At 35.8% G+C, this 24,036-nt stretch overlaps 1 protein-coding gene across 15 annotated transcripts in view; it reads left to right on the plus strand.

Annotated features, from left to right (window-relative positions):
* Positions 1-24,036, plus strand: part of C2H8orf34 (chromosome 2 C8orf34 homolog) — a 262,725-nt gene that overhangs the window by 6,890 nt on the left and 231,799 nt on the right. For 12 of the 15 annotated variants that reach the window (XR_014953440.1, XR_014953441.1, XM_021555580.4 and 9 more), the window contains 2 exons: positions 15,709-15,856; positions 16,772-16,903. Coding sequence is in view for 13 of the 15 variants with exons in the window: in XM_021555581.4 (XP_021411256.2) it covers positions 15,709-15,856; positions 16,772-16,903 (280 nt within the window). In the remaining 2 variants the exon portion in view is untranslated. Of the gene's footprint in view, positions 1-2; positions 8,351-9,125; positions 9,249-15,708; positions 15,857-16,771; positions 16,904-24,036 lie in introns of those variants that run through there. The other 3 variants (XM_085573878.1, XM_085573877.1, XM_085573875.1) reach the window with 3 other exon arrangements.

Raw genomic sequence — 24,036 nt, forward strand, 5'->3', positions numbered from 1 at the left:
AAGTAAAATACTTTGATGGTTTTAACTCAGCCTATCATTTTTTCTAACATGTTCTTTGCTGTTACTTACCTGTGCTTTTCCAAGTGGGCTACATAGTATCCATACTCCCGAATCAGCACAGTCTCTGCCTTCTGTGTTTTTAGGAGCTTCTAGGAGGGAAGGGAACAGCTAGTACCTTAACCAGCATTTCTGTCACCTGTGATATGCTATTTCACTGTTCTGGACCAAGTGGGTTTCTTACTTATCTGCTTTATCATGGCATTGACTAAAAAGAAACTACCTGTTATTAGTGTTTCTCATTTTAAAAGTGTTACTTAGTAAATGGAAGCTAGAAACATAGTATTTACATTGATTTAGAAACATAACATGTAAGAGTATTTTAACATCATGTTCTTTTACAATTTGCCTCTTATTCTGAATGTCTAATCAATATTCTTTCCTTTTTTAACCAATACCTTTTATTCTCACTTGTGTCTTTTCATTTGTCTTATATATGCAAATACAAAAGTGGGGATTAATTTCTCATTTTCAATTATCTAATGATTATTTGGGATTTTTTTCGTACAGTGATTTTTAATATATTTTTAAAATCTTATGATATTTTAGTTTTTCTGGGAAAGCATATGTGTTTTTGTATAGGTGAGGAAGGATAGAGATACTTTTTTACCTCTGGATTACAAGAGGTGGCTGGAAGAATTTTTATGTTCACCAACTTTTGGAACAAATACTACCCAAACACTTTAGTGTCTGTAATTACTCAGACAAAAATGAGGTGTTCTTTCCTGTGTTGGGCATTATCCCCCTGCACAGATGCACACTTTTTCTCCTAAGAAATGTCATAGGAGCTGTGAAGTATGACAGAAGGATAGGTTCTATGTTAAGAGTCTTTTCTGCCTGAAACCCTAAGATGTGGTTAAAAACCAGTGAGAGGAAGAGCATTTGCAAATACAGTTGATAGGAAGCCCTTGGTCTCCTGATTAAAGCAGTGGGCTGTCTCTCACATTACTAAGGTGATGAAAAGCAGCACGCAGCTGATAGGAGAAACAAAGATTACAGATTTTCATCCTTGGACACAGGTAAGGAGCATGATCACTTGAAATGCACACCTATGCCTTTGCCAAGAAACCCAACGCCCAAATCTGTTCTTAGCAGAGAGGGTAATATCCTTTGAAAAAGCTTGCAACGGACACATTTGTGATGACCTTAACTTTTATGTCAGGTCCCATATGATGTGTTTTGTCAATTCTCCTTTGTCTGCTCAGTTTCACTGAATGTTTATTTTTAGTTCAGTCTATAAATGTTCAGGCAGAATCATTTGTCTGTATTTATGATGCCCCTCTGGTTTTGCTCTTCTGTGATTTGGTCAGTTTTCTTCCCTTATTCAAATAAAATTCAAATATTTGCTTTAAACATGGAATTTTCAGTGGAACACCTCAGATTTTGGCATATATATAGCATATATAGCACTATAAGGAGATGTGTTAAAGTTATGAGAAACGCACATACAAAATGAAGAATGCATATGTGTTACTCATGATAAATAGAAGGCTATTTTACATTAGCCACCTCTTTAAAAACTTCTGATCATTCAGAGAGTGGAAACTTTTAATTATGTATGTGAAACATCCTTTCTCCTTCCTCATTTTCCAACTCCCTGCAATATTCAATAAATTAAATCACTCTACTCATAAATGATATTTCTCTATAGTGTCTGGTACAATGGACTTACTATACAATAGCTCTTTTGTTGGCTTTTGTAGGAGCTGCTTTCTGGAGCAGAAATTATGAGAGTTTGGGTCTTTCAACTGTGTTGGAGCCTTTTTAATTGAATCTTCCTCCTCTCATACTTAGTTTTACTCCAGACACTCTGATGGTTTAGTATTCAGGACTATGGGCTATGAGGCTGATTTAATAGCCAGTTGTTGCAGGCCATGTTCATCATCATTTCTGGCTGCACATTCCTGCTGCCCTGTTCCAGAACTGGTGTTTTTGTCATGTTACAGTTACCCAGTTTGGGAATATGAAATAGAAGAAAATGAAGTCTATAAAGAAGTGAAAATTGTTCAGTAGGGTGAGCTCAGTGGGTCACCATGTAGTCTGATGAGGAATGTGTCATTGACTTGGGAGAGAAAATGTAGGTGCTCTGAGGGTGAAGGGAGTGAGGGAAGGACAACTGCTTTTCTCCAGTAGCAAGCTACTGGGCAGGCATGAGAGATTTGGAAAGCTTGTATGTTTGTTAGCTTGATGTGGATCTTGTCTTTTAAAGGTGAGGTTCCCCATAGGTTGAGGGAATGTCATGGAGCCCAATTGATTCTGTGAAGGAGCAGATGAGGGAATCGAATTATTAGGGAGGATGGCTGAACAAATTAGGAGGAAACAGACCATATGAATACACTGTGAGAGAGAGAAAGGACAGGAAATGGGAGGGGGTGGGATAAAAAGATTAATGCTATATTGCCAGCATGTTCTTTTTCTTTTCCATTTTATTTTTATAATCTTAGTCTGTACTGTCAAATGGTTACCTGGAATCTGTACTTTCTTTTTTTAAAGAAAGGTTCTAGTGGTGGTGGTTGCTAAGAGTATAACCAAAGAGTAAAAAAGACAGGGAAAATATAACTTATTATGTAAAGAGTATGTATGTTTTGCAGTGTCTGACTCACACCTCTAGTACTTGATCTTGGATGTATTTCTTAGGCATGGATTTGCCAGAGTTAAAGGTGTCCTTAGCTCCACTATTAATGCTGGCTCCTGTGCCATGAACTCATTCATTAAGAAGGAGCTACACTCCATTTTGACAGGTGTTGTGCCTCTGCTGACATTTGTATGACTGGAGAGGTAAACTAATAGTGATTGTGAAATATTCCTCTGGTCAGATATCTCTATCAGAGAAAAGAAATCTGAATGAACATAAGTTCCATGTTCATTTTGATACACTAATTCAGGAAAGTTTCTCTGTGTTGTTGATAACAGAATTCATCCTGGAAGGCTAAATAAGTGGAAGCAGTCTCCTCTGGAGACATGAGAGATGGTTCACAGAATCTGGAGACATGAGAGATGGTTCATAGGACTGAAAAGGAAGGGTAGTTTCAGCTGTAGGTGACCTTTGAAGAGAACCTGTGGAAGCAATTATGCATAGGCCAGTTAGAAAGAGAAAAGGTTTATGACACAGACTCTGTGACAGTTTTGTAGAGATGGAATTGGGGGCTCTTGTGCAATTAAGGATATTATTTCACTTGAAGGAGAAGAAAAGCGAGATGGGATAATTTCCATGACTGAGTGTACTGGGATTTCTCGTACTGAAATGTGTGTGCATGTGCATGCTCTATGAAATGCATATAGACACTGTGAAACATTGGACAGGTCTGAAAATCCCATGTGTGCTGGACAGAGATTCCATATAAATGTGGCAAATGTTGTGTGTTCCTGTTCAGACCCATTGTGTTAATTGCACGTGCACATTGCATGAATGGCATGCTCAATATACCCAGTGTGACCTGGGTGTTCATCCTACTCAGGATTCTGAAGAGTCTTGTCCTTCCTATGTAATGAGGACAAAAAGAGATGTCCACGGAAATGCAAGTGGAGAAGACCAAGGTTAGCAGATGCAGAAATTCCTCTCATGAGCCATATGAAACACCACCCATAATTGTGATGACATACTTTTGCATGATGTAGAAACAAACACCAGTTAAAAAATTTAAAAAGATGTTTCAGAGCTCCTCCTAAGTGTGTCATGGTTTAGAATAATGCCATTAGATAGTAATGCCTCTAGTCGAATACAAAGTGTAAGACAGTGAAGCTATTTGGAGACAGAAGCTAGATGTAGACATACCAATAAGGAACAATGCAGAGAGATAAACACAAAAAGAAGACTAAATTGCTAGAGTAACAGATTTAATCTTGATTTCTTATTCCCTGAAGGAGGAATACCTGAAAGAAAAAGGCAGCAGGGGATAAAAAGAAGCTCAAGAGAATTTATTTTATTCTATGTCTCCCTGTGATAATACAAAAACTATTAGAAAAATGAAGATGGCCAAAATGAGGATCCACTTAACATTTAAACAGTGAAAAAAAGTTAACTAGTAAGGAGAGGAAATAAAATATGTAATAGGATACTAAAATGATAGTTATGTGGCTACATTCCTACATTTGCTGATGCTGTCCTGCTGCATTATTATTTTGTGCTTGTGTTTCCCCTTCCTTTGTCTTGTTTGTCTGCATAGAGCCTGCAAACCCCACTGGCTCTTACAGTCTTCAAATGGTTTAGGAGTTTTTACAACAAGGCCCTGAGCTCATTATGGTCTTTCTGCTTTCTCTTCTTTCTTGGTGTTGCCTCAGTGCCTGGTAGTGCTATTAATCCCATTAATTGGTGCCGCACAATCAAGAAAAAAATTGATTTCTCCCTCCTTCTCCACTGCTTAATGTGGAAATGCTGAGCTCTGACAAGTCTCAAGGCTGAAGCGAAGTCCATGTGAGCAGGCTCTATTCCAACAGGGAGCCCTGCTGCAGTTGGTGAGACCCTGATTTACAAGAAAAAAGCCTTCACTCATAACCAGGCAGATTTCGTATAATGTTAAATAAAGAACAATCAAATCATCAGGAAGCTTTAATTGGGCAATCACTGTCAGGGTTGGGAAGTTACTTTGCAATCTCAGAAACAAACAAAAACGTACACCAGTGACTCACAGACATTGTTTTCTAAATAAAAAAGCATTAGAAAATCAGATTAATAATGCTTTGACTGTTATTGAAAATAGTTCTGCAGCTCCAAAACTCTGTCATCATCTAAAATCACACAAATTTAAGCTTCTAGAAATTAAGTGATTTAGTTGCCTAATCCATTGCAGTCTTGATGGTAGAAGTGTCTAATGAGAAATGATGGGCCTTACTCCAGTTCTAGATATAATTCAATTATCTGTCCTTAATAATTACTGTTGCTACCCACAGAAAGTCTTCAACTGTGAGTACAGCAGTACCTCTTTAAGTATCCACCTAAGGCTTTAGCTTTCTTGTAAAATATAGACCTTCAGTCCTTGTTTAAAACCTGAGCCAGAGGACAGCTCCTGGATATTGCAGGTTGTGTTCGTTGTAGGCTAGTGAGGACATGGTGATTAAATCCATAGTGACACTTTATATGGAGGAGATAGTCAAAGTGCAAATGATACTTTCAAGAAACATAACAGTTCTGTGTATGTGTTAAATTTACCTCATTTGGGCTAGAAAGTGACTTTAGTAAGTTGATCCATATGATATAATTATTAGTACTGATATTTTTTTATGTCTTTAAAATAATTTTTTTTTCTGTTACTTTTTCTTTCAGGAAAAATATATTCATTAACTTCTGTTTTTGGTACACAGAAACTGATAATATTTTTTTTCTTATTTCATAATTACTCTTTGCATAAATGACTTTAATATTGCCATCATATGTGTAGCTTAGCTAATCTATAATTTATGGAGTGGAAAGTGTATCCAGCTTATGTAAAATAGTATTTATTTAGCTCTCCCCCTTATCTCAGATCTACTTTATTTGTGGGCATGATAGAAGTGTCAGCCTTAAGGCTGTGCAACCAATGCACTTGGCCTCAGAGGTTCAAACAGTGGTGTCTGACATCCTCTCATTTCAGAGTCTTTTTTTTTGCAGCTTGGTATTGACACAGTTCTCCATTTTCAACTGCTCTTTAGAGCTACTGTGAGTCCTTTCACATTACTTCCTTAGGTGGGGGTATTTTAATGAAACAAATAATGGCATTAGACCCCTCTTCTGTTAAACATGTACCTGGATGTAATCCATGATGTATCTAATGTATGTGGTCAACAAAGGTTGGTATTTTTCCATATACCGTTCAACTGTATGTTCGCTTCTGCTCATCAGTTGTCTTTTGCTGAAGAATTCTTTTTCTGGGCATGATCATAGACCATCCTTCCTCTAAGGAGGAAGTGTCTTGTCTGAAGGAAGTTTTCCAGTGACTCTATCTGTAGAAAGTTCTGCAGAAGTTGTATGGGGATGTGTTCTTCCACATGGTGCTTTGCAATGGGCAATACAATTGTGGAAAGGAGGGAAGTAGAGTGAGAGGCTTTTGTCTCTTCTGATGGTGATCAGATCTCTCTGTTTTGTGACATCTAAGCACACTTGTGCACTGGTTAAGGCTTTTTTTTTTTTCCTTGTGACTTTGGGTGAAAAAAGAGCATTCAAGTAAAAGTTCCACACAGGATGTTGTAGTTGTGTCTAGGCACAGGAAATTGATTTTTAATTGTCAAAATAAATTAATGCAGAACTGTTTAGGTCAAAATGAACACTTGAATGTTTTTTCCCCTATGTATTTCTAATCTTCAATTATTTTTTTTTTTTTAGGCTGATTATGATTGGATCATAATTTTCAGAAGTTTCTTTGCCCTAAGTAGCATAAATATCTGTCAGAACTTTGCTGAAAATGCTAAGAGAAAAAAAAAATCATTGAAGCTTGGTTGCTGATGAGGAAAATCATAGAGGTATTTTGGCTTAACTGATGGATGCTAAAAATCCACATGGAAGCTATCAGAGGTGGATTTTGCTTTCAATTGAACTAGAATTATTAAGGTGTCTTCCTGGTTGGGGCTGAAGATAGATTCATGTACACTGATATCTCTTAGAAATTAAACAGTTGCCAGTATCATGTGGTAACATTTAATAGATGGTAGTACACAAAATGGAGGAAGCTCTCTAGAGTATAAAAACAAATCAATCAGCATTTCTTTTTTATTAGTTAACATGTTTATTTAGATATTTGCTAGAATATTATTAATTCATGCATTTGCAATCAAGTTTTGTTAAATCTGTGGACCAATGGCTTCTGCATAGCAAAAGATGCTTGTATTCATGCAAGATCAAGTGTGTTAATTAAGCAAAAGCTTCATCTATACTTAAGTGGACACTGGTTGAAATAACTTAATATAAAAGTGTTACTTATAATGGTAAAAAGATTTTCCAGTTGCAGTTAGAGAAGCACTGAGTATAAGTAGTTTTGAACCAAACTGAACTTGACTAAGCATTCTCAAAAGATTTTAGAATTTGTAGAGAGTCTGCAGTGGTGGTTATCCTGCCAAGATACTGCACATCTTGTGTTACCTGTGACAGGCAAATCAGTGTGACCTTTCCTGTGGGGGTGAGGGAAATAGGATGCAAGTAGTTTTAAGTCAATCAAGCAACTGCTTACATGTGAAATAACTTCTTTGTCTTCTTAAAATGCTATGTAAAAAGCACTTACTATTATTTTTAAGGAGTTACATACAGAATTGCATTATATAAATTCTACAAATATAAAAAAAAACACTTTGTGTTTTGCTGTGGTGAAATTTAATTTCCAGATTTTTCCATGGCAATAAATTCTGACCTTTCCAGTTGAGAAATCTCTGTTGTATTGTTGCATATTAAACATTTAGATCTATTTAAAAAGCTGATTACAACATTGGTATGAAGTCTTATGAGACTAAGTCAATCTCTCACAGGTAAATAAAAGGAAATTAAGATGTGTATCTGAATAGATATTAATCTATTCAAAGTGTATGAATGAAACTTGTAATTATACTTCGTATTGCTCATAGTTATTTAGTTGCTGTACTAAAGGAACATTTCCAAATTACAAGATTTAAGTCATTTCTAATGATCACAAAGCATGTATTAACTTCTTTGACATTTGTTTAGTGAACATTTCTACAGCAAACTTAGTCTTAAATTATGTAGGCAGCCAAAGTCAAGGTAATTAAATTTGTGTTCGAACTTGCCCACCCTGGACTCTGGTAACTCACATTCTCCATTTTGTGTCACTGTAATTTCTGGTTATTATATGAAACCCCATGTGAATAGTTTAAAAATTCTTGGTCAAGATTAAAAAATATATGAAAGCAATTTTTATAGTAATTTTAATGCAGAGAAGTTAAACAGAATATTTAATAACTTTGACTATACACACTAGACAGTAGAACATTTTAAAACATCATCTCACATTTATCTTTCTGTATAACTTGAATAAATCTAATAGCGTAGTAATGCCAACTTTGGAGGAGTTGTGTTTGGGAGGAGAAAGGAGGAGTGTTTGGGAAGAGAAGGAACAGCACCTGGGAAGTGCGGTGGTTGCTGTGCACATTTTTAAAATGTGTGCCATTATCAAAGTTTTCCATGGGAGGCTATTGGAAGGATTTCCATCAATCTTCAAAACATTCATTTACCTTTTTTTTTGTTTTATTTTTCTAGGAAGAAGGAAGAAAGTGTTTGTAATTCTAAAGTCACAGAGCAGTGATCTAATTCATCAAAGCATTTTAAGCATGCCCATGGCTTTGTAATTAGTTACTTCTCAGGCACAAAGAATATGTAAGTTTAAGGGCTTTCCTGAGTCAACTCCTCAATATACCAACTGGTTTTTTCATTTTTGGCCTTCTCCTGATCACCACTCATAAACCCTTGGTAACCCTTTCTATAGTGGTACTGTACTGAGTCTGACAGGGACTGGATTTTCTTCACAGCAAGCCTATATGTTGGTGTATTTCAGATTTATGGCTGAAGCAGTGTTGGTACACCAGCCTTTTAACTGTTGCTTAGCAGTAATTGCACAGGCTCAAGCCTTTCTCTGTTCTCTCTGCTCGTCAGCAAGCAGGCCTGGGGGGGGTATGGGTTGGGAAGGGACACACCTGGAACAACTGACACAACCTGGGCAAAGAGAGATTCCCTAGCATATATTTTCATGCTCACTATTTAAATTTGGGGAGTAAATGTTCTGAAATATCTGTTGCTTGCAGACTGGCAAGGCAGTGGGAGGTGGTGAGTGATTGCCTTGGTGTCACTTGTTCTTTGATTTTAGTTTTTTTCCTTCTCTCTTTCTTGTGGTTATTAAGCTGTCTTTATCTTGACCCATTAATTTATCTTGGTTTTGTTCTTTTCATTTTTTCCCCGTCCCACTGAGGGTGGGAATGAATAAGTGGCTGGTGTGTGCTTGGCTGCTGGTTGGGGTCAGCCTAGAGGTAGCCACAAAAATACATGCTACTTCAATTTCTAGCATTACCATTTCCTCAAAAACATGTCAGACAGGCTGGAGCTAAGTCAGTGAAGCTTAAACTGGAAATACAATACGATATTTTTTTTTTAACAGCTGCAGTAATGAGTCATTGCACATGGTGGAACAAGTGATTTCAACTTAGACCTTGAAATTGAAAGGAGATTACTTCAGTTGATAAGAGAAAGATCAGCTCCAGCCTATTGAGTTAGCTTTTAGGTAAGGCAGTGATGTGTAGTCAGTGTTGTTTTATGCCTGTAATTTAAGTCCAAGTTGTAATAGTCTTTCCTAGTCTATCTATGAGTATTTCTTTTGATGTAAATCCTACAGATCTTTCAGAAAACCAGCAGTTTTCATTTTCTTTGGCTGAAATGTGAAGTGCATGCCTTGAGGGCAGAATTTCAGTAGTTGATAGAGTGGATGGAAACTGGGGAAGGCTTCTGAATTACACTTCAGGGAAACCTAACAGTGTTTCTGCAATAACATGAACTACCCTTGTTTGATAAATCCTTGCTGAGTTAAGATAATGATATGGTAGGCATAATTCCACAAGTGTGAGATTGTCATGCAGAGATACAGAATTGCAGGATTGCAGAAAGCTATCATAGGAAATATTTGTGATTTGAAAACTAAACTATGGGAGAAAACATGATAACTGTTGCCATGATTGGCATCTCTGAGAGCATGTCTTTAACCTTTCTTCTTCTACTGAGAATTATTTAATGTTTTAGAGTAACCTAGTAGCAGTGACTTCTCCCTTGACAGCATTCTTGGAATGCTTGAATGGGAGAAAGGAAATATTTCAATATTTCTGAAGGTGACTGAAGGTGTTTGAAGCTATTTTGTGAACTTAAAAGTGGCAAAATAGATTAGGGATAATGATATTTAAAATGCTAAGATTGTGAGAGGAAAAAACCTCAAAGGATAAATAAGTAAAAAGATGCAGCAAGAGATTCAGATAGATACTGCATGTTATGATGTGTGTGGTGGAATTTGATAAAGTGTCATGAACTTACTCAGTGAAACTTTGAAATTGTCCACCAGACCCCCTGCATTCCTAAATAAGATCAGAGATGCATATTTTATCAAGTATTATGTGGATGAGTTGGAATTATTTCAGATAGAGCTAGTTCATCTGATTCAGGGAACTGATCTGCAAAGGATTTATAGTGGAACCAGTCTGCTGTTTCCATTCTGATCTCCAGAGCCCCCTAAAAAAACTGGTTAGTAACAGCCTCCAAAAATGGTCTTTTCTTATTGAATTGGTACAGATATTTAGTAGATGAACATCTAAGAAAGACAGGTATTCAATGATGTTTGTTTCCAGACTTCCTCATTCTATGAAATGTTACCTGTGGCACTAGTCCCATACCTTAGATTTCCCCTTAGATGCCACCTTTAGAGGAATTTTGTTTGCACCAAAGCATCAGAGCCACCATATCAGCTTTGTACTTTCATTTTACTTCTATGTCCAAAGTAATTTCTCTATGGGTTGTGTTCCCATGTTGTGTACTAGAGTCTTGTGATATTAAATTTAACTGCACAGCTGTCTGAAATGGCATCAGTAAGGTTTTGAAAAAAGAATGTGTTGATTGAAAATTTTTTAGTCAATTCCAGGTAAAAGTCTGAATATTTTCATGAGCAAGCTGAATAAGACTACTATATGTTCTCAAACTAACCAAACTACTATGGTTAGTTTGAAGTAAATAGCATGGTACAGGCATATGAATTTTATTTGTGTGGAAATTTGTGTAGGATTGAATATTTTATAGGAAGATGTGATGATCCTTTCATGAACATAAAATATGTTGAAGTCTATTTTGTTCATAGTTTTAATTAAAATTTATTCAAGAATATTTAAAGCCTGGCTATTTTCCAGAAGAAGGATGCTGGTATTTTTTATTTATTTCCCTAGAAATTAATCTTTTTTTGATAGAAACAGTTATTTAAGCAGACATTTCTGCTCTCATTTAAGAATTTCAGACTCTTAATTTAGTCAGTAAGAATAATGTTAAAATATACTTTCAAAAATTATTTATTTTTGTTTCCATGCTTTGTTGCTGCAGTAATCAGAATGGAATTCTAACAAAAAAAGTGTCAGTCATTAAAAAGTTTCTTAAATCTACTGTCCTTCCACATATTTTCCCTCAATTTTGTATCTTCTTTGTTTACTTATAGCCTGTATGAAGGATTAGCAAGTCTAAATTTAGATGTCTAAGTGTCCAAGCTTCATTGTAGTCAATGCATATATCCCAAATAAATCAGTGGAGGTGGGAGAGCAATTCTTCTTCTCTTAAGTGGGCATACACTGGCTGGTCAGCTGGGAGACACCTAGCTCCTCATGACTTCTCTATTGACAAAGTCACTGCTGACATCACTGTGAAGACTTACTGTATTTAATTGTATTTAAACTTGTAATTTATTCCATGAAAGAATGTAACACAGCCAGAATCTGTGAATGCTGTGCCATAGTCTGTAAAAGTCTGTACAGTTATAACCTGATTGTGGTGTAGTTACCATTGCCAATTGCAGGGCAAGATAGAATGTCTCTTAATTAGCTTAATAACCTAATAGGTACATTTAGACAGGGCTAATTAGGACTTTCTTGTAATTGGGCTTATGATTAATAGACTGTGAAGACTGTTTCATTTGTATTGCATGCCTGGAAAGTTACAAGGAAATAAAAATTTGAGCCATCATTGAATAACTAATAGAGGACCTTAGGATAGCACAATAGTGAAAGATATAAAGAATTCTTCATGAAATATTGTTTATAAATTCTATATATTTTATAAATAATATATTAAACCACTACTTTAGACCCGGTGTTTCTTTTCAAGATCTTTTGCAGCCTCATTACACATACATGAATCTCATCCACAAATGAACTTTTACAAGTTATTTTTTTTAAACAGTCTTAATAACGTAGTTTAATAAAACTAGTGAATGTAGGAGCATATGAAGATACCTTTACAAGGTATGAAGAAAGAAGAACTGGTTTGCACAGTGCTAGGTAAAATCCATGAAGCAGTTAACTGAAAGAGCATATATAACCTTCCTGTTCTTTCTCATTCTGCCTTTAGATGAGGTAGAGCCTAATTTGGGGCAATAGAATTGGGAAACAGCAGAAACTGATGTATTCATCGGAGTGCTCTAGTCTGTAGTAACCATGGAAGTTTCCTTTGGCCCCTTTTCTGTGCTCCAGTGTGTCTGAAGGGTGCACGGGGAATTCATAATTACTGACTTCTGAACATCTTCTTCACTTGTTACACAGCTGGGGGAAGAGACTGTGTGGAGTCCACTGATATGAAAAGACAAAGGGACATAGAGTGAACGGAAGACCTAGCAGTAGAAAGGAGATAGGAGGAGAGAGATTATGGGTAGTAAGCAGTTCATTTGGCAGCATGGAGACCCAATCTGCCATGGCTTTTTGTTTGTTGTTATGAGGCACGTTGTGCACAGAACAATAGACTTGCCTTATTTAAAATGTAGAAAATTTAGAGATTTGAGCTAAAAATGTGAGAAGTATAATTAGTATCTTAAAGATACATCTCTTTAGGTGTCTTGCATTTTTGTTTTTATGAGGAGTTGAAACTTACCTGATGATTTGTTAATGAAAAAATGAATCTCAGTTTCAATGATCTTGTCCCATTTTTGTTCTGCTTTTAATGCAGAGGCGTCTTCAGTGAGACTAGTTGGTCTTTTCCCTTTTCTTTTTCTTGTGAAACCTTGCCTACTTAGCACATTGTGAGTCAGATCAGACTGCTGCTAACCGAAAAGGAATTTTATTTTTGCACCTTGTACACTTTAGTTTTTCTTAGTTAATACATTCACTTTTGTCATCTTTTTTTAGAGACATTTTAAACATGTGAAAGTATATTTAGAGTACCATGTAGTATGTTATTCCTACTGTCTATTAAGATGTCACCTGAGCAACAGATGAGGTCATTAAATAAACTTTTGATCATTTAATCAGAAGTTTAAGTTAGTTTTGCTAGAAAATGGCACTAGAATGAGAATACCCTTTAGTTGATATTCCTAATCTGTAACATTTTTTCACTTCCAGAGAAGTATGTATTTTTACTTAAAAAATTAGGTGAATGCTTACTATGTACAGCTAATGTTGGTGAAGCTTTGTGCTTTTTTTTCTTGTTGGGTAGCTCGGGTTCATCTTTACTCTTGTTTTTCTTGCCCCTCCAACCCTCCCACCTCATGGCATAGCCAAGCAACTGAATGCAGGCAGCTAGCATATTTCCATGTAATTGCCAATTTGCTGGGGATGACAAAAGTCTCGAAGAAACATGAGCTTGAAGAGGACAGGTTGAGAGCTGGGCAGGTGGAGTTGTGTCCCTTGATGAAACTGGTAGAAACTGGTAATTGTGTCCTTTGGCACAAACTGGCAAAAGGGCAAAGGCAGTGAAGGTCATGGAGCTGTGATCCTATTTCCAGGATGCCTGGCAGTGTGTGAGGCAGAAGGATATGGAAGAGAGGTAACACCTTCACCTTGTGAATGTGAATTTACACAGAGTATATGTCTGAAGCTATTGCTCTTGGAGTGGAGGTGATCTTTGCACCTTGTCCAGAGTTCAGGAACTCCATGGAAAGTGGTAAATTGGAGACCATTTCCAAACCTTGCTTGAAGCAGCTTAAGAAGTAGATTCCCAATAACTTCTTTACTCCCCTTTTGCAGTGGAATACTTGAAGTAATGAGTTTTGTCTTCTTTAAATGGCAGATTTTATAATCTGAGTTGCCTTTGCGTTCGTTTAAAGTTGCATTTACTTTTAATGACATTTCTGAGAGTGCTTGAGGCAAATTAGTTTGAGGCTTATTACACACATTAGTAAGTTTTTTTTTCTGAATTTCACACTCTTCAGTTTATGAGGCTTTCAGCAATGTTACATTTATCAGTCAGGTCTTATTATCAATATAACAGTAGATACAAGAATTGATACTTCTTAATAGAATCTAATTTCACATCGCCTTGATCTTTAGGTTTTTTGCTACATCTCAGAAGAGGTAAGGAATGCTGTAATCAATTTTACTTTATTAGATGCATATTTGTTACTTAAAGACCATTTCTTCCTGATACAAGCAAATCGGTTATGGCAACAATCAAGTAGCGTTTTTCTTATATTGATATGTAGGCATTTTAAAATTTCTCATTTTTCTGTATTATCTTTTTCAATACTATGTTAATAATATTACTACTAATAATAATAATAATATTACTAATCTAAGACAAAAATAGTTTTCAAACCACAATTCTGAGAAATTATTTAAATTACAAGTCAGATGTAACAGATTGGCACTTTTCCTTTGGTAATAGAATCCTCTGCAGTGGAATTACTACAGATATTGTGGTCCATTACAAGCACTAGATTACATCTTCCCATTGACACTAATTTTGCATTTTGGCAGGGAGAAGAATTAAGGTTTGCTGTTAGTGTTGCCAAGCAACTAAAATATGAATTACTGCAATTTCTGAATTTTTCTTGTATTATGTGTGTCGAAGAGTTTCTCCTATCTTGGTAAGAGGCAGTCCAGATTAGTAAGTAGCTTAATTTCTCCCTGTGGAGTTCCAGTTCAAAACCAGGGGCACCCAGGGTTTTTCATTTCACTGTGGATAAGTATCAAAAACTACATCACAGAAGATTGTGTCTTAAGACATGAAGTCAGATTGGGCATATTTTCTCCTTTTTGTAGATGAAGAGAACTTGCTATGCCTTATTAATCCTGTACTCAGTTATTCATGTTTGCTGCTGTTTAGTATACTTCCTCTGAATTATCTTTTCCCAAAACACTTAATTGATGATAATGTTAAGTAACTACTGACATTTGAAAAAAAAATTTATTACATGAAAGTGTGTGGAAAAGATGATATGGAGATAGACTTAAGTGCATGTAAGTTGTGTTAAGGTTTATGCTTGGAGATTGCTGAAGAGAGAATATATGCGCTGAATAACTTAGCTTAGTTGTTTTGGTTTTTTTTGCATGTTCTTTTTTATTTATTTATTTTTATTTTTATTTTGTTCTCATTTGGTTGTGCATTCCTGTAATTTTTTACTTCTGTGGAGTTTTTTCATTTTGCAGGAGCAGCCACAGATCTGTAGAACTAAATGGGTTTCAGGGTCACCTCACCTGCCCTGAGTCATACATTTCCTCTCGGAGCACATGCACAGAGCAGAGCCACAGCTTCTTTCTGGATTCCTAATGTGCTTTATGCCTAGGAAGCCAGAAAGACCCCAGCAGCAATAATGGAGAGTGTTTCTTTTCCTGCAGCCTTGCACAGCTAAGGTGCAGAACAGCAGTTGGATAGCACCAATGTGTGGCATAGAAGATGCTTTCTTGTTGACATTGGCTTTATATCTATGTCTGCAACAGTGTAATAAACATTTCTTTATTTTTATACTACAATATTTTTGAGGACTTGCTTTAAAAACCATCTACTTGTCTAATCAGACCTTGGAGTTCCCAGACGTGTAGGCTGAGAACACTTCAGATATGAGGACCTCATAGGACCAAGCTAGCAATAGTTTGAAGAGGTGGTTGTTCCAGCTGTTTCCTTCAAATTGGAAAACAAACTTTTCCTTTATAAATGCTCATTTTCTTTTGGTAAATACAGGATTAGTTTAGGTGCAATATCTCACTAATTTTTTGTTTTGGCTTAATTTTCTAAAGGAGTTGATGACCAAGCTGATAACGGAGACACCTGACCAGCCAATCCCATTTCTAATTGATCATCTTCAGTCCAAGCAGGGAAACCGCGGTCAGCTTCAGAGAACGTTGTCTGGCTCTGCTGCCCTCTGGGCAGAGAGTGAAACATCAGGTATGTTCTTGTGTGCTAGAAAGGGCTGGTCTCCAGTATAATCTTTCCATACTTGTGTCCATGATTTCCTGGATGAACAGGGACTGCTTTATGGTTTTGAGCATGGAGAACAAATCCCGTTTATCCAGCAGATTCTGAATTTAATATACATTGCTGTCTGTCAGTTCAGCCTAGGATATATCATGTGAGTATGTATCAGAGTTACAGAATGGAAACAGTCCCAGTCTTAGTGAGGGAGGTTCCCTTGCTGTCCTCTTTCTTTGTTTTCTTTTCCCCTCCCATGGTGTATCTGTGCCTGAGATTAAACTCTACTGAGATATTTTCTTTAATAATACATGTTTTTATGTACCTATCATCCCAACAGTTAATGAGGAGCTGCTATGCTACTTTATAAACTCTAGTGTGAATAATTTATGATTCTAAATCTTCAGAAGCATTAAAATTATATTCTGAAGTTGTATCTGCTCTGATTGTAAAGCAGAAGTCTTAGTTTTCATATTCTGGTACAAGCTACTATTACAATATTAGTTTTGTGTTTAAAAATTGGCTAATGATCTGTTTCAGACTATAGAACTTAAATAGTTGTTGGCAGCCAAAGTATTAATTTGCTGACAAATTACCAATTTATATCAAATACACAGTTTTAACATAGGCAATAAAACATGTACGTAACATGGACATTAAGGACTTTTTCATAACAAAAAATTGACCTTTTTAATGAAAAACAGAATAATTTTTAAGCTTTGATATTTCAAAAGTGGAATAAATATAAAAGAAATCAGAAACAGGAGAAAAAAAAGAGCTATCTTTAATTTGGATTGATATACCTTGTGAGTTTTTTGATTATTTATTTGTTAAGTCTCTGAAAAATGACTCTACAAATGTTATGATATTCTAATTTGATTCTTTTAACAGAAAATAAAGGAACAAGAAGAGATTTTAGAAATTATGATAAGCCTTGGCAGGTAAATGCAAAAAAGCCTAAAAAGTCAAAGAGCGACCTTGCTGTGTCCAACATTTCTCCACCATCACCGGAGTCCAAGTCATGTAAGAAAGCTTCACTACATTAATAATTTGTGCATACTTTCAAACTTATAGTATCTTTTTTCATTTGCATAAGGTTTAAAATGGAAAGCAAACTGTGAGCAGATTAAATACCTATATATATATGTTAGAAGGGTTTGATTCTTGCTTTAATATCACTTGAATTATAAATACTTTATAATTCCCTATGTTGTCATATGTAGATATAAAAGAATTCTGGATAGGTTGATTAAAAGCCAGAGTAATATTTGGGTGTCATGCACAATTTTATTATGATTTGGTGTTTTAGTTTGTGTTGCCATTTTGCATGTGTAAAATCTCTTCTGTTGATATTGGTGCTAATAGATTTTTTTCTGTGTGTCAGGCAATTCAAAACTTTGAAATATGAACAGATACTGTTCAAGGTATAGGAGTAGCGTCAGCAGAACTGGCGTACTGTTCTGAGAGTTGCTGAAGGAATCTAAATGTACATTGAAAGATAAGGCAGCTGAATAGAGCAGCTGAAGAGAATATGATCAACTACCTGTAAAAAATAAGTAAAAATGAGGAAAACAAGCCTTAATGAAATATGCTTCCTGTGTACTGGCTATTGAAGAAATCTAATTTAAGCTTGATTCTTAATGTTAGGTTTTTTTCAGAAATAAATATATTTACAATATGCATACATATAGAACTATAGTTACACAATCAGGGAATTGTTTGGACAAGATTTTTCTCCAAAATAAATTGAAAAATTAGATTTTCATCTGTTGACTCTTGTAGCTTTTTGATATAATAGTCAAATCTTTATAATGCAGGGTGTAATGAGGTGTACCAGATGAGAACAGAGATATAGTATGTGCAATAGAAAATTTGTTGTCTTTCCTCTAAAAGCAATGTGGGAAAGTCTATACTTAGGAGTCAAGGAAAATTGCCCAGTGATCTCACTAAGTCAAAATACTACACAGCAATGGGTAAAGTAAATCATGATGAATTTATGCAATACAAGTAATGTGCTTTTGAGTGATTTATAGTCTTCTATGATTATGAAACATTTTTTACTATGAATAAATAACTGCCACAAGTAAAGGTAGCTGTTACAGGTAGCTGTGTCCCATTGTACAGGATTTTCTCAGGATTATAGTTTTCTAGAAATTGAGCATTTTTCTCTTTTTCTTCTTCATGAAGCACATTGCCTGCTTCAAAAACACTCAAATTTGGTCGTCAATTCCATTGTGCCTCTCAATGGACACACAAATTTTTCGGTCTGTTCAAAAGAAGCATGTGGATTTTAATTTATTTTCAAGAATAAATAGATCCATTCCAATAAATGCTCATAGTAACTCAGTCTGTGTCTTATCTAACGGATTTGCTGGATAATAGCAATTTATGGAGATTTAGTGTTAGAAACAGCAGGCAAAAGGTATTGTGAGCTGTTCCTGTCCTCATACTGTGTTCCTTCCTTCTGCCTTGTGCTTGCTTTTCAGACTCTGTGGTATGCATCAAATAACTTTCATGCCATGTCCTAAAGATCTTGAATTCTCTGCCTTTATCCCAGATGGCGGTGGGGGGTGTGACATCATGTCACTCCCTTCAAATGTGTTCCTACTACAAGTTTTGTGCTTGTTAGTCGTTAGGTTGTGTCATTAGAGGAAAAAAGAGGAGTTGGGCATTCTAAACTGTCAGGTTTCATGTCAAACAAGGAAATATTTTAATTCATAAGACATTCAACATTCATAAGACAACTAGGTCAAGGATCTGTCCTTGTGGACTGAAGGAAACTTAATAATACTCTTCAGTTGGTAAGACTTACTCTCAAGCTATCCAGGTCTAGAAAGAGCATGTGGCAGTGCAGTTTTGCCTACAAAGGAGGTACAGTTAGGACGTGCTTAGTGCAACTGACATTCATAAATACGTGGCTGTACATGGGATTGATTCTAAGCATGCTGAAACGGAAGACTAATATCATTGCAAGGCCATTCTGTCATCTTTGAAAGGTCATAGTTATTGTGGGATGTTCCTGATGATTAGAAAAAATGCATTGATTTTGAGGAAGGGCAATCTGATCAGCCTAACCTCACCCTCTGCAAGGATTATTGAGCAACTTTCCTGAAAGGTGTTCCTAGTCACAAGGCGTAAAATGTGACTTGGAACATCAAGCATAGATTTATGAGACCATGTATGTCTGATCAGATCAACACACTTGCCCTCTTAAGTGATATAACTGGCTCTGTATTCATAGAAACAGCAATTGATGTTTCATACCATGACTTTAGCAAAACCTTTGTCAGCTTCCCATAGTATCCTTATTACTCAGTTGATAAGATATGGGCTTAGTAAGTGGACAAGATGATGTATGGAACGTTGACTCAGCTGGTGGATTCAAGGCATTGTGACTAGCAGTGCAAATTCCCATTTGAGGCATGCTCAAGGGACTGGTACTGAAATTGATACCATTTAAAAGAATTTCCTAATGCCTTGGATGATGAGATAGAATTTCTTTTAGGTCTGTGGTTAGACCAAATTGTGGGTAATGGTTGGTATTCTGGGTAGAAGGACTGCTATTCAGAGGAATAGGACTAAGGAATGAGCTGAGAGGTACTTCTTGAAGGTCGATACAGGCAAATTCAAAATCCTACATCTTGGATAGAATAACCCTGAGAAATAGTGTAAACTAGGATTTGTGTGTCTAGAAAAGTAGCTTTGCAGAAAAAGATGTGGGATGCTGATGGATAAGGACTTTGAATATGAACTAGCTGTTGCTGTGTGCTCATGCAGTGCTGAAGATGACCTACATGCCGGGCTGCAGTAGCAAGAGTAGAGACAGCAGTGTTTGATTTTGAGGTGGCATCTGGAGTCCATTGTGAGAAACAGTGGTGTATTGGAATGAGTCTTGTGGAGGTTCATCAAGATGATGACAGGACTGGAGCATGTGATGGACAAGAAAAAGCTGAAAGAAGTTGGTTTGGTCACACTGAAGAAACGAAGGGGAGATTTCATTGTTACCATCAACTAGTATGCTGGAGGATGAATGAGAAGGCATAATCAGATTTGTCTTCTCAAGAGTGTTTAGTGAAAGGACAAGGAAACAATTATACTGCAAGGGTAGTCAAACACTGGAACAGGTTGTCCAGAGAGGCTTTGGAATCGCCATCATGCAGTGAACTGAATAGTCTGAGCAACTTGCCCTCAGTGGACCATTCTAGGGCACCAGGTTGGGCTAGAAGACTTCCAGAGGTCCTTTCCAGCTTAATTATCCTCTGCTACCATGCTTTGCTGTTCATGCATTTCCATTTTTTTTCCATAACACTGATTTATTTAAACCTTAATTAATCCTATTGTTTTCATTACTTAAAACTGCAATTAGTTGTATCTGCAACTTTGTGAAAATTGTATTGTTCAAATGTAGTATTTGAACATTTTCTTTTAGTTGCTATTGTAGATGTTGGTTTCAGACATGTGCCTTTTTGCCACACCTTGCTTCTCTTATTTTTGACCAAATGGATTAATATTCTTATATTAATCTATATATATATAGGTATAATCTGTGTATATATAGATTAATATTCTGAATGTGCTTTTGACATTTCTATCTTTCTGGTTTGTGCCAAAATCAGCGGGTACCATATACCCCTTCAACTACACAGATCAGTAAGCAAGTGTATTTAGAAGGAATTCTGTCCTAATATGCACACCATATTCCATTTGTTTTGTGTCTTCAGCTTCTGCCACTTGTATTTTTTTTCACAAAGCATCTCCAAAGAGGTAGTTAAGGACTCATCTGAGAAACAGAAAGTTTGGACCTGTGTAGACCTAAAGATTTTCTCTTAGATTTCTGTTTAAAAGAAAAGAACAAATCCCCACATCCAAGAATCTAAAAAGCACCCTCCCAAACTTCCAAAACAAACCCAAAATTTAATGGAGTCCATCAGCTCTATTATGTTTTGTTTCAGAGTTTTTGTCTTGTGCCTGTCTAGTTCAAATGATCAGTAACTTTTACATTTATACAGAACTGTCATTTCATAGGAATCTTTGGGAACATGAGGGTACTTGATTTATTTAATTAGGAAATATTTTTTTCCTTCAGCAGAGTGATGTTGACTGCAGTGTGCATGTTATTCCTGCACAAATATCTCTTCATTATGCTTTCAACCTTTTTACTGAAAAAATACCTCCACTCTCTCCTGCCTGTTATGACCTCAGGTGCACATGAAACACACAAAATTTTTTAATATCTAAGCCATCTGACCACTTGGTTGGTGTGTGCATAACCAGAGTTAACCAAAAGCTGCTGCTGTTGTCTGGTAAGGAAGAAGCTTGGAGCTAGGGGTGTTTGTGTGTCTATAAATGAAATGTTTAAATTATAATTTAAACAATTTAAATTATTAAAATTTGTTCTGTATCTGAAGAAAAGGAAATCTGGAAGTTTCAAACTTGTTTGTTAAACAGACTTTTTTGTTTCCCAGCAAGCTACTTTTAGGCAAAGTCGGTTGATCTCTTCACCACTTCCATATTAAATCAGATCACAGATCATCATTTCATGCTACTTCATTTAGCATTCGCATCACATCCCAAATGCAAATACAATGTTGCATGCTTCTAGTTGCTCTTGGTCAGTCTAGGACCATAGACCATTATTTTAGCCTTTTAATATCCAGATACTATGTAAACCAGTTTGGATTTATTATCATAGAACTCCAACCCGAATGCTATTACAAGATTTAAATACATGAGTAATTTTACCCTCAATTAGATTATACATATTTTTGTTCTATGAGATGTAAGATGGCCATACAATGCATTAATGAAATGTTGGATTTAACGAGCAATTGGTCTGATTTTGTCTGCAGATCATGCATTGAAAAGACTTGTATGGGTAGATAAAACCAGATCTTGTACCATCATCCAGTAGAAAATAAAGGTGTGCTGATTTGTGGCAGAATTCATAACACAATTGTGAATAGATCTAATGTACATTTATGGTCACGGCACACCACCAGAAAATCAGAAATACTGGCAAGTGTGTCTGTCCAATCTCCTAAGATGAGATGGTGAATTCTCAGCTCCATAAAGGGAAACTCTACATATTTCAATACAAGTGCTACAATGTAGATGTAATAAATCTTCTGAATTGTAGGTAAATAATTTCAAGAGGAAGTATTATATAATATATAAATCTCTCAAATAACAAAGATGAGGTTGAGGTGGGTAATGTGATAAGAGATTTGAAATTACTGATACCATTTTGTGGAATGAGTGAGCATAATAAAGAAAGATGAAGGTCAGAGTATAATGAAAGGATTTTGCTGAGTGTGTGGTGACACATGCACATAAACGATTAATGATGGACTTCATGCATACAGAGGAGAATCACTTATTGGAAAAGATTCCTAAGAAGGGTCATATGGTGTTTGTACAGTTCTGAATGCTTCCAACAAAGCCATTCATTTGAAAATTACTTGTGTTTGTTGATCCTAAAGCTAAGAAGATAAGGGTTTATATTTTGAAAAAATCTGTAAGCAAGAAGAAAATGAACTTGGAAGAACAAACATGTGCCACATGATGCTACTAAATAGATGTTGTTTTAGTACCATTCATTATTTGAAAGACTAGGTAAGTAGGAAGAACTGTATGTCTTCTCTAGAAGTGATAAAAATTTCAGTCAGTTCTAATTCTGCTTATCTTCCTCTTATGTTTTGATTCCTCAGAATGAGCCAAAGCATTGTTGAAGTAAATTGTATTTAACATAGAAATAATTCATGACAGCATATCTATTTTGGTACTTTTTCACTGAAATAGAAAATGATTCAGTAAAACACAGCTGATTGCCACCAGCATGCAAAGCAAATTTCCACCATGGTTTTGACTGATTTCCCACTATCCATCTCATGAACTGCAGTCCAAGCTTCCTGTGTTTGTGAGACATTTCTCTAAAATTCGTAACTAGGTCACTGTCTTGAGCAAATGTCCCTACTTTTCAAGAACAAGAGTCTTAAGACTTTCTTTTTTCCTGATGTGAGTTGGTCCATATACTTGGCAGTTGCTGATCCTGGAACTCCAGAGCTGTCAAATAAAACTTGGATTTGTTTCATCCAGCTTCTGTCTCATGACAAATTTTGCTTCAAAAGCATGTGGTTTCTCAAAAATCCTTCTTTATTTTGAAAAATGTGTTTTGTTTCAAACTGCCATGGTATAAAATTCTAGCTTGTGGAAATTTTCTGAAACCTGGAAGCTCCAAGGTTTGGTCATCTTTTTATATGGTTTTACTATATTAAATTGTTGCCTGATTGTATTCTGATAGTACTGTGAGATTTTTTTTTTGGTGTGGCAAATTTAGCATAAACATAGAAAGGAGAGTCTGTCGCACTGCTAATGAGTGATTGCCATAGAATATCATATTGGCCCAATGAAGGTAAGATGACTGCAAAAGGATTCAAAAGGAGTGTGTGATCTTAATGTAAAACAAAGGTGGGTGAAAATAGAGAGAATTCTTTATAGAATTTCTTTTCTATTTTATTAAAAACTTATATTTACAGTTAGTAATAATTTTTAAGAAATACTAGGTGGAACATTTTGCTTTCTGTAAATAAGCAAAAAAGGATGAGAAATGCTGAAGTTGTGCAGTTTAATTTGTATATGCTACAATCTGTGAATGGAGTCAACTTCTGTTAGACATGAATTTATGTACCTTTTAATAGACTTAGTAGTTCTTAAACCAAGGAGTTATAAAATAGTGTTTGAAATTTATGTATCAACAAAAAATTACAAGCTGCTCATTTGAGTAATACCTTAAAGTCTATATACCCACTATAGCTCATTATTTCCATTGTCCTGAGAAGGAAATATATTACTTGCCTTTTTTGAACAGAGAACAGATCAAGACTCTGACACTTCAACTTGCTCCTCTCTTCCCTTCTACTTTTTGAGGGTTCTTGTGTCCCTTTCCTTCTATTCTTACCACTGTAGGTCTTTTAAATGTCTCTTTTGTCTTCTGTCTTTGAGAATGTCTGTAATTGCAGTCTAATACATTAACTTCCCTAATAGCCAGGTTCCTGACGGGTATTACAGATCAGGATATACTCTGGGTTATCAGTCTCTCCATAGATGTCTGTTTTGAAGATGAGTTGGTTTATGTCTGCAGGAGGCAGAATCGTGTT

This window comes from Lonchura striata, chromosome 2 (assembly GCF_050655825.1).
Source record: "Lonchura striata isolate lonStrDom1 chromosome 2, ASM5065582v1, whole genome shotgun sequence".
Classification (NCBI taxonomy): Eukaryota; Metazoa; Chordata; class Aves; order Passeriformes; family Estrildidae; genus Lonchura; species Lonchura striata.